The following is a 10949-nucleotide window of genomic DNA, read 5'->3' on the forward strand; positions in this document are numbered from 1 at the left end:
ATGCAGATTTTTTTTTTTTTAAATTAGCCTTTAGTTGGCTGTCTGACCTGTATTCTTATCACCAATGTAATTAGAGTTTTACTGTATGTGAGACAGCCTAATGTTCCATAAATGGCCATCCCCTCTCTTTCCTTTAGTATGCAGCTGTCGCAGATAGCACAGACACACTAGACGTTTTAAAAATAGGACCTAGCAGAGTGTGATCTGAGCTGAAGCAATGGCTGTGCACTGCCGTACATTCATGTGTTTCCACACTGTTCATGGTACAAATGTTCGCATTGACTCTTCAGGAACACAGGCCACCAGGGTAGAAAGCTTTGCTAATGGTATATGCTTTAGCCAGGAACCGCTAGAACCTGGGGAGATATTTTTGGTGGAAATTGAGGAAAAGGAACTGGGGTGGTGTGGACACTTAAGAGTGGGTCTCATGGCCCGGGATCCTCGCAGCCTTGATGTGGTGCCAGAATATTCTCTGCCAGACCTACTGAATCTTGGGGATAGTTGGATCTTTGCCATTACTCGAAACCATAATAGGGTCTTGTCAGGAGAGGACGATGCAAACTCTGTGGCACAAAGTGCATTAATGTCAGACCCCTACTTAAAAGTGGGCAAGTTTAAAATACCACGTGAAAAACTTGTAGCTCGAAGCCGCCCAGGGCGCTATAGCCATATCCTTGATGATTTGTACAAGTCAAATATTCTCCCTCCCACTGCCAGAAGAAGTAGGATAGGTGTGCTGTATGAGCCTCAGTCTGACGGGACTCGCAACATGCACATCATCATCAATGGAGAAGACATGGGAGCCAGCGCACGTGGGATACCTGCTACACCCCCCCTCTATGCTGTGGTTGATGTCTTTGCTTCCACAAAGAGTGTTCGTGTAATTCAGTTGGAATATGGCTGTACGTATAATAGGATAACATCTCTGAGATTTTACAGGAATAAGGATTTCAGAAGGGGCTAACATTTTGCACAGTACATATTAAAGGGACACTTTTATTTTGTGATTCAGATAGAGCATGCAACTTTAAGCAACTTTCTAATTTACTCCTATTAGCAATTCTTTGTTTTCTTGCTATCTTTATTTGAAAAAGAAGGCCTCTAAGCTAAGGAGCCAGTCAATTTTTGGTACAGGACACTAAAAAGGCACTTGTTTATTGGTGGGTAAATTTATCCACCAATCAGCAAGAACAACCCAGGTTGTTCACCAAAAATGGTCCGGCATCTAAACTTACATTATTGCTTTTCAAATAAAGATACCAAGAGAATGAAGATAATGTGATAATAGGAGTAAACTAGAAAGTTGCTTAAAATTGCATGCTCTATCTGAATCACGAAAGGAAACATTTGGGTTCAGTGTCCCTTTAACAAATTATAATCTACAGTTATAATAAGGCCTTTGTCAGATAAATATTGGCAGTAGATGATTCATATAGGGAGACAAGCCATAAACAGCCACAATACTGTTTAAAAAATTTGAGTATTTGATTTCTTGTAAAATGTATGACACAACCCTTATTATTGATATATTTAAAATACTTTAGAAAATTAGATACAGATTTAAAAACAGTACAAACTAGAATGTTTAATCTTTACATCACATATTGTAATATTTTAATTAATTATCAGATATAAAGAGAGCCTTTGAGATATTTCTGGTATGTACAAAATCTAGAAAAGCAACAGGTATGTTTTAAGAAGAAGCTAAACCTTTGCTATAACATTCACTTTCTTTGCCAGTTACTAATAAAGTAATTTAAGATTTAATGCTGGATATACTTTTTAGAAGACCTATTTAAAAATTGTAAAGTAAGCTAGAGTTTTCCATACCATAAGGTTCTCTTCTGCACATATTTTTTTTATACAGAGGCAGATGCATACATTAAACTTTTCAATTAAACGGATAGCAAAGTCAAACTTAAAGGGACAGCCAAGTCCAAAAAAAACTTTCATGTTTCAAATAGGGCATGTAATTTTAAACAACTTTCCAATTTACTTTTATCACCCATTTTGCTTTGTTCTCTTGGTATTCTTAGTTGAAAACTAAACCTAGGGAGGTTCATATGCTAATTTCTTAGACCTTGAAGGCCGCCTCTAATCTAAATGCATTTTGATAGTTTTTCACCACTAGAGGGCATTAGTTCACTTGTTTCATATAGATAACATTGAGCTCATGCACGTGAATTTACCATGGAGACAGCTCTGATTGGCTAAAATTCAAGTCTGTCAAAAGAACTGAAATAAGGGGGCAGTCTGCTGAGGCTTAAATACAAGGTAATTACAGAGGTAAAACGTGTATAATTATAACTGTGTTAGTTATGCAAAACTGCGGAATTGGTCATTAAAACAACAAAAATTCTGGTGTTGACTGTCCCTTTAAACTTGCTTAATTCAGCTAGAGCACGTCATTTTAGACACTTTTAAAGTCACTTATATTTTCAATTGTACTTTGTTCTCTTGCTCTTTGTTGAAAAGAGTATTTACATATCCTTCATTACTGAGAGCTTGCTGATGATTGGTGGCTACACAAATGTGTCCCTCACCTGGTGTGCTCAGCTAGCTCCTAGCAGTATATTGCTACTCTGAAGATGACTACTATGTGAGCAGGGGACAAAAACACACAGTTATATACAAGCAATAGTATAATAATAATAATAAAAATAAAATGCTCTAACACATTACAACATTTTGGTTTTGCAGTTGTATATATGTTTTGGTTGTTTTGATTTTTCTGTTGCTTTTGAAAAAAAAAAGTATTACAACAAACACTACTATTGTTTTTGTTTTTTTTATTAAAGGACCAGTCTAGGCCCAATACTTATTCTTCATTACTTATTGTTACATAACAGACAAGCATCTTGCATTGTAAGATGTACACATAACTTTTAAATAATCGTTTGTTAACAGCTGAAAATGTCTGTTAAGCTCCACCCACAGCTTTCTTCTTGTCTAGTAAGTTATTTTCTTGTATGACTGTTTAGCAGTGCACATTTAATATATTCCAGTTAGCTATTTCAAATTGCACATGCACAAATCAGCATGTGCGAGTAGGAAAACTTATTTAAGAGTGGATTGTGCTTGGAGAAACTTAACATACCAAAATATACACGGAATAGGTAGGCGGAGCTTGGCGGCCATTTTCAGCTCCTTACAAACAAATATTTAAATGTTTCATGTACTTCTTACAAGCTTATAGATGTGGGAACAGTTGCAGGATGGTTCTCTGGTATGTAACAATAAGTAAGGAAAATGATGTATTGGGTCTAGACTGTCCCTTTAATCCTCAAATAGCAATATGCAAGTTTGTACTATACTACTCACAATAAGGCAGATCACACAGCAGTGTGATCCATGTGTGTGTACACACTTATATGTATCATGCAGCAAACGGAGCAATTGGTTTCTTTATGTCACTGATGGATATTGCTACAAGCAGGATAATGCCATGGATGAAAGGAAATTAAACACTAATCCATATAAAGGCCTAGATTACAAGTTGAGTGCAAAAATATTAGCGCTATTGAGCACTAACACTGCTCAAGTTAAATCAATAGTGCTCCATACTTGTCCTAGTATTACAAATTTACAGTAAAATGGTAGCGCTCAACAAAGACCTCAGGAGCTTAAACATCTGGAGATTGGATAATGCGGCCATGCTAAAGCCCTCACATAATAGACTTCTATAGGACGTACTACAAAGCTCAGGTCCTGGCTGAGCAAGAATGTAAGCTTAGGAGCAGTCCCATTTTTGGTTCAGTACCCTGGGTAGCGCTTGCTGATTGGTGTCTACATGTAGCCACCAATCAGCAAATGCTACATAGGTTCTGAACCAAAAATGGGCTGGCTCCTAAGCTTACATTCTTGATTTTTCAAATAAATATACCAAGAGAACAAAGAAAAATTGACACTAGGGGTAAATTAGAAAGTTGCTTAACATTGCATGCTCTATCTGAATCATGAAAGTTTAATTTTGGATTTCATATCCCTTTAATTGCACAGTTCAGAATCATTGTGTAGTAGCAGGGAACACAATAAAGACCTACAGTGCTTGTCTGAGTAACTTTGTACACAGTCAGCCATCTAAGATGTTTCAATAATTTATCATTATAAATAATCTGGTTGTGCACTACATAACACTTTGGTAAGTAGAATACGCTTCCTATAAAGTTGATTTAATGGTGCAACTGTACAACCATGCTCCAAGAAAAGAAATCAACTCCAGATCTCCAACTATGGCAATATAAGACCCCTGCTTAGTGACATGAAAGTAGAGTTTGGAAAAACCTATCACTCCATTAAACCCATTCCTCCCTCACTCCCCACTGGTCACCCCCAGCTTAGGTACTGGCAGATAGTCTGCCAGTATGCAGTTTTAGACATCTGTTTTTATTATTTATTTTTTTATTATTTTCAGTGTATGATTACCCCCTTACCTTCCCACCTCCCTGATCCCACCCAAAAAGCTCTTTAACCCTCCTCCTCTAACTAATTCCCGCCATTTTAGGTACTGACAGCTGTCTGCCAGTACCCAGTTTTCCCTCATTTAACCCACCTCCCCCCTCCAAGATTGTTTCCCCTACCCTCTATTCCCCCCTCCACTCTAGTAAACCCCTACCCTCTATTCCCCCTCCCTCCCACTCTGAGGGAGGGAGAAATAGCGCAATCTCACCACTGTTAGCGAGATCGTGGCAGAGAGAGGCCCAGGACAGCAGCATCGTAAAGGGTACAGCTGGTCTTTAATGGGTTAAAAGCTGGCATCAGAAGATAAAGATAATACAGGTTAAATAACATTAAAAAAAAATATTTTAAAAATGTAAAATATTTGTTACTCTTTTAGATTGCATTGTGTCATTATCTTTTTTTAGGGGTTGTGTACTGCTGGTCCGAACATTATTTTTGTGGGGGGCATTGACCTGAAAAAGTTTGGTAACCACTGAAATAGAAGGTAGAATTCTTAATTCTACAAAAAGCACTCCAGCCTCTCTGAGAACTCTGGAAAAGCTACAATTTTTAGATTTAATAAGGACTATTCTGGCCTCAAACAGTGTCGCTGACCCCCAATAAAATACAAATTCTTATCCATTTGAAAAGAGTTATTGTAGTATTTTTGAAATACACTAATTCTCAACATTGAGATATGAAAACATTATCAACTATCCACTTGGAAACGCTGCTCTGAAGGTAATATAGAGGCTACCATAAGGCCAGAATGTATCCATGGCAATGTTGCTTGTGCAAAAAGTTGGCCACAGGGCTAAATATTATCAAGAATGTCAGGGTTACTGGGGGAACCTTATCTTTTACTACTTATTCCTACTTTTGTATTATTTTTTTAAACCCCTCTCCATAATCCATATTTTACCTCCCTACGTAGAGCACTTGACATGTAAAAAAAGCACTAGGTATCAAATACAGGGCGGCTGGCACTTTTGAAGTTTGGGGTGCTACAGTAATGAATAAGGTGATATAGCACACCCCAGGACCCCATATAACCTCTACACTACATGCCCATTCACCTCTTCACACACTGCTTTTAAAGCTCTAAATAGATAAAATAGTAATAAAACTAATGTAAGGATATTCTCAGTGACAAATGTGTTGTTATGTACAGTAGGTGATGTATATGTGTACTAATTCTAAACACTTATTTTTCTCTTTTCAGTCCCATCTTTGCAGACTCTAAGTCGTCTGGTCATCCAAAAGAATGTAATCCACAGACTGGCTATTGATTGGTTAGATCTTCCAAAATTACTAAAGAATTTTTGTAAATATGAGTGAGGGCCAATACACAACTCTCCAGACAATTTATGTGGGAGATGACTAGGGTGTTTTTCTGCAAAGAGTTCAGTCATACTAATCTGTACACTACACCCCAAGAGACCCAAGTGACCTTCCAGAAGAAATGCTCGCTTCACAAAGTACAGAGTAACTGAGGATTTTCAAGTCAAACATTTTACCATTTGTTATTTTTTGTTGGAGATTACTAAAAGAAGTTTCACATAGGGGAAAAAATGGTGACGTTTCTTTCATACACAACATGCAGTAACAGCCTCTCCAATCTCACAATTAATTTTATTCCAAGGTGGTGTGTGAGCTTTACCGGATAAGCCAAATAGAATAGCACAGTAACTGGGGAGACTAGAGAAGCAGTTAGGGAATCTATGCTACTATGTTATGTGTACCACACACCCAAATACATTCTAGGACAGCACCCACATAAATTGTGCAACGTTAACAATGTACTTAGGGACATTGAAGGAAATGTAAAAAAAAACATAATTTGTGCTTACCTGATAAATTTATTTCTCTTGTGGTGTATCCAGTCTACGGATCATCCATTACTTGTGGGATATTCTCATTCCCAACAGGAAGTTGCAAGAGGACACCCACAGCAGAGCTGTCTATATAGCTCCTCCCCTAACTGCCATATCCAGTCATTCGACCAAAAACAAGCAGAGAAAGGAAAAACCATAGGGTGCAGTGGTGACTGTAGTTTAAAATTAAAAAATACCTGTCTTAAAATGACAGGGCGGGCCGTGGACTGGATACACCACAAGAGAAATACATTTATCAGGTAAGCATAAATTATGTTTTATCTTGTAAGGTGTATCCAGTCCACGGATCATCCATTACTTGTGGGATACCAATACCAAAGCTAAAGTACACGGATGAAGGGAGGGACAAGGCAGGTACTTAAACGGAAGGTACCACTGCCTGTAAAACCTCTCTCCCAAAAATAGCCTCCGAAGAAGCAAAAGTATCAAATTTGTAGAATTTTTAAAAAGTATGAAGCGAAGACCAAGTCGCCGTCTTGCAAATCTGTTCAACAGAAGCCTCATTTTTAAAGGCCCATGTGGAAGCCACAGCTCTAATAGAATGAGCTGTAATCCTTCCTGGAGGCTGCTGGCCAGCAGTCTCATAGGCTAAGCGGATTATGCCTCTTAGCCAAAAAGAAAGAGAGGTTGCCGAAGCCTTTTGACCTCTCCTCTGTCCAGAGTAGACAACAAACAAAGCAGATGTTTGACAAAAATCTTTAGTAGCTTGTAAGTAAAACTTTAAAGCACGAACCACGTCCAGATTGTGTAATAGACGTTCCTTCTTTGAAGAAGGATTAGGACACAAAGATGGAACAACAAACTCTTGATTGATATTCTTATTAGATACCACCTTAGGTAAAAACCCAGGTTTGGTACGCAGGACTACCTTATCCGCATGGAAGATCAGATAAGGAGAATCACATTGTAAAGCAAATAACTCGGAGACTCTACGAGCCGAGGAAATAGCTACCAAAAACAGAACTTTCCAAGATAAAAGTTTGATATCTATGGAATGAAGAGGTTCAAACGGAACTCCTTGAAGAACCTTAAGAACCAGATTTAAGCTCCATGGCGGAGCAACAGGTTTAAACACAGGCTTGATTCTAACTAAAGCCTGACAAAATGCCTGAACGTCTGGAACATCTGCCAGACGCTTGTGCAAAAGAATAGACAGGGCAGAAATCTGTCCCTTTAAGGAACTAGCTGACAATCCTTTTTCCAAACCTTCTTGGATAAAGGGTAATATCCTGGGAGTCCTGACCTTACTCCATGAGTAACCCTTGGATTCACACCAGTAAAGATATTTACGCCATATCTTATGGTAAATTTTCCTGGTGACAGGCTTTCGTGCCTGTATTAAGGTATCAATGACTGACTCAGAGAAGCCACGCTTTGATAACATCAAGCGTTCAATCTCCAGGCAGTCAGTCTCAGAGAAATTAGATTTGGACGATTGAAAGGACCTTGTAGTAGTAGAAGGTCTAGTCTTAACGGCAGAGTCCAAGGTGGAAAGGATGACATGTCCACTAGATCTGCATACCAGCTCCTGCGTGGCCATGCAGGTGCTATCAAGATCACCGATGCTCTCTCCTGCTTGATCTTGGCAATCAGACGTGGGAGCAGAGGAAACGGTGGAAACACATAAGCAAACACCTCCGGATGGAGCTCCCACTCCCCTGGATGAAAAGTCTGTCGACTTAGAAAATCCGCCTCCCAGCTCTGGGATATGGATAGCTGATAGGTGGCAAGAGTGAATCTCTGCCCAGCAAATTATCTTTGCGACTTCTAACATCGCTAGGGAACTCCTTGTTCCCCCTTGATGGTTGATGTAAGCCACAGTCGTGATGTTGTCCGACTGAAATCTGATAAACCTCAGAGTTGCTAACTGAGGCCAAGCCTGAAGAGCATTGAATATCGCTCTCAGTTCCAGAATATTTATTGGACGGAGTGACTCCTCCTGAGTCCACGATCCCTGAGCTTTCAGGGAGTTCCAGACTGCACCCCAACCTAGAAGGCTGGCATCTGTCGTTACAATTGTCCAATCTGGCCTGCGAAAGGTCATACCTTTGGACAGATGGACCCGAGATAGTCACCAGAGAAGAGAATCCCTGGTCTCTTGATCCAGATTTAGTAGAGGGGACAAATCTGTGTAATCCCCATTCCACTGACTGAGCATGCAGAGTTGCAGCGGTCTGAGATGTAGGCATGCAAATGGCACTATGTCCATTGCCACTACCATTAAGCCAATTACTTCCATGCACTGAGCCACCGAAGGGCGAGGAATGGAATAAAGAACACGACAGGAATTTAGAAGTTTTGATAACCTGGACTCCATCAGGTAAATTTTCATTTCTACAGAATCTATCAGAGTCCCTAGGAAGGAAACTCTTGTGAGGGGGGATAGAGAACTCTTTTCCTCGTTCACCTTCCACCCATGCGACCTCAGAAATGCCAACACTATGTCCGTATGAGACTTGGCAATTTGGAAGTTTGACGCCTGAATCAGGATGTCGTCTAAATTAAGGGCCACTGCTATGCTCCGCGGCCTTAGAACCGCCAGAAGCGATCCCAGAACTTTCGTAAAAATTCTTGGGGCTGTAGCTAACCCAAAGGGAAGAGCTACAAACTGGTAGTGCCTGTCTAGGAAGGCAAACCTGAGAAACCGATGATGATCTTTGTGTATCAGAATGTGAAGATAAGCATCCTTTAAATCCACTGCAGTCATGTATTGACCCTCCTGGATCATAGGTAGGATGGTACGGATAGTCTCCATCTTAAATGATGGAACTCTGAGGAATTTGTTTAAGATCTTTAGATCCAAAATTGGTCTGAAGGTTCCCTCTTTTTTGGGAACCACAAACAGATTTGAGTAAAAACCCTGTCCCTGTTCCTCCTTTGGAACTGGATGGATCACTCCCATAACTAGGAGGTCTTGTACACAGTGTAAGAATGCCTCTCTCTTTATCTGGTTTGCAGATAATTGTTCAAGGTGAAATCTCCCTTTTGGGGAGGAAGCCTTGAAGTCCAGAAGATATCCCTGGGATTTAATTTCCAACGCCCAGGGATCCTGGACATATCTTGCCCACGCCTGGGCGAAGAGCGAAAGTCTGCCCCCTACTAGATCCGTTACCGGATAGGGGGCCGTTCCTTCATGCTGTCTTAGAGGCAGCAGCAGGCTTTTTGGCCTGCTCACCTTTGTTCCAGGTCTGGTTAGGTCTCCAGACCGTCTTGGACTGAGCTAAAGTTTCCTCTTGTTTTGCATTAGAGGAAGTTGATGCCGTACTTGCCTTGAAGTTTCGAAAGGCACGAAAATTCGACTGTTTGGCCCTTGATTTGGACCTATCCTGAGGAAGGGCATGACCTTTTCCTCCAGTGATATCAGCAATAATCTCCTTCAAACCAGGCCCAGAATAGGGTCTGCCCCTTGAAGGGAATGCTAAGCAGCTTAGACTTTGAAGTAACGTCAGCTGACCATGATTTAAGCCATAGCGCTCTGCGCGCTTGAATAGCAAAACCAGAATTTTTAGCCGTTAGTTTAGTCAAATGAACAACGGCATCAGAAACAAAAGAATTGGCTAGCTTAAGTGCTCTAAGCTTGTCAAGTATGTCATCCAATGGAGTCGCTACCTGTAAAGCCTCTTCCAGAGACTCAAACCAGAACGCCGCAGCAGCAGTGACAGGAGCAATGCATGCAAGGGGCTGTAGGATAAAACCTTGTTGAATAAACATTTTCTTAAGGTAACCCTCTAACTTTTTATCCATTGGATCTAAGAAAGCACAACTGTCCTCGACAGGGATAGTAGTACGCTTTGCTAGAGTAGAAACTGCTCCCTCCACCTTAGGAACTGTCTGCCATAAGTCCTGTGTGGTGGCGTCTATTGGAAACATTTTTCTAAAAATAGGAGGGGGAGAGAACGGCACATCTGGTCTATCCCATTCCTTAGTAATAATTTCTGTAAACCTTTAAGGTATTGGAAAAACATCAGTGCACACCGGCACTGCATAGTATTTATCCAGTCTACACAATTTCTCTGGCACTGCAATTGTATCACAGTCATTCAGAGCAGCTAAAACCTCCCTGAGCAACACGCGGAGGTGTTCAAGCTTAAATTTAAATGTAGAGATATCAGAATCAGGTTGCATCATCTTCCCTGAGTCAGAAACATCACCCACAGAAAGAAGCTCTCCTTCTTCAGCTTCTGCATATTGTGAGGCAGTATCAGAAATAGCTCTTAAAGCGTCCGTATGCTCTGTATTTCGTCTAACTCCAGAGCTATCTCGCTTTCCTCTAAATTCAGGAAGTCTGGCTAATACTGTAGAACAACCGGAATCCTCGCACTCAAAAAGGGTTAGTAGAAAAGGGTGAAAGTAAATAAAGTACCGCCAGGCTAAGGCTTAAAAATATAAAGCTCCTTTATTTGAAAAATACATAAAAGGCATGCACGCCAACAAGGTGACAAGGTCAAACGCGTTTCATAGTTCTCACTTCATCAGTGACCTAGGTCACTGATGAAGTGAGAACTATGAAACGCGTTTAGGTCACTGATGAAGTGAGAACTATGAAACGCGTTTGACCTTGTCACCTTGTTGGCGTGTATGCCTTTTATGTATTTTTCAAATAAAGGAGCTTTA

At 40.3% G+C, this 10949-nt stretch overlaps 1 protein-coding gene across 1 annotated transcript; it reads left to right on the top strand.

Annotated features, from left to right (window-relative positions):
* Positions 1-217: 217 nt before the first annotated feature.
* Positions 218-10486, top strand: LOC128644026 (neuralized-like protein 2). The gene is made up of 2 exons (XM_053696789.1): positions 218-902; positions 5663-10486. The coding sequence occupies exons 1-2, from the start codon at positions 218-220 to the stop codon at positions 5776-5778; spliced, it is 801 nt and encodes a 266-aa protein (XP_053552764.1). The 3' UTR covers positions 5779-10486.
* The last annotated feature ends 463 nt before the right edge of the window (positions 10487-10949 follow it).

The sequence above is a fragment of the Bombina bombina genome, unplaced genomic scaffold (assembly GCF_027579735.1).
Source record: "Bombina bombina isolate aBomBom1 unplaced genomic scaffold, aBomBom1.pri scaffold_621, whole genome shotgun sequence".
Taxonomy (NCBI): Eukaryota; Metazoa; Chordata; class Amphibia; order Anura; family Bombinatoridae; genus Bombina; species Bombina bombina.

What these genes read in the sequence shown, in the direction of transcription:
- LOC128644026 (XM_053696789.1), top strand. Translation starts at nt 218, where the DNA reads ATGGCTGTGCACTGCCGTACATTCATGTGTTTCCACACTGTTCATGGT. An exon ending in AATTCAGTTGGAATATGGCT is followed by an intron (nt 903 to 5,662) that starts GTACGTATAATA and finishes TTCTCTTTTCAG; the next exon opens with TCCCATCTTTGCAGACTCTA.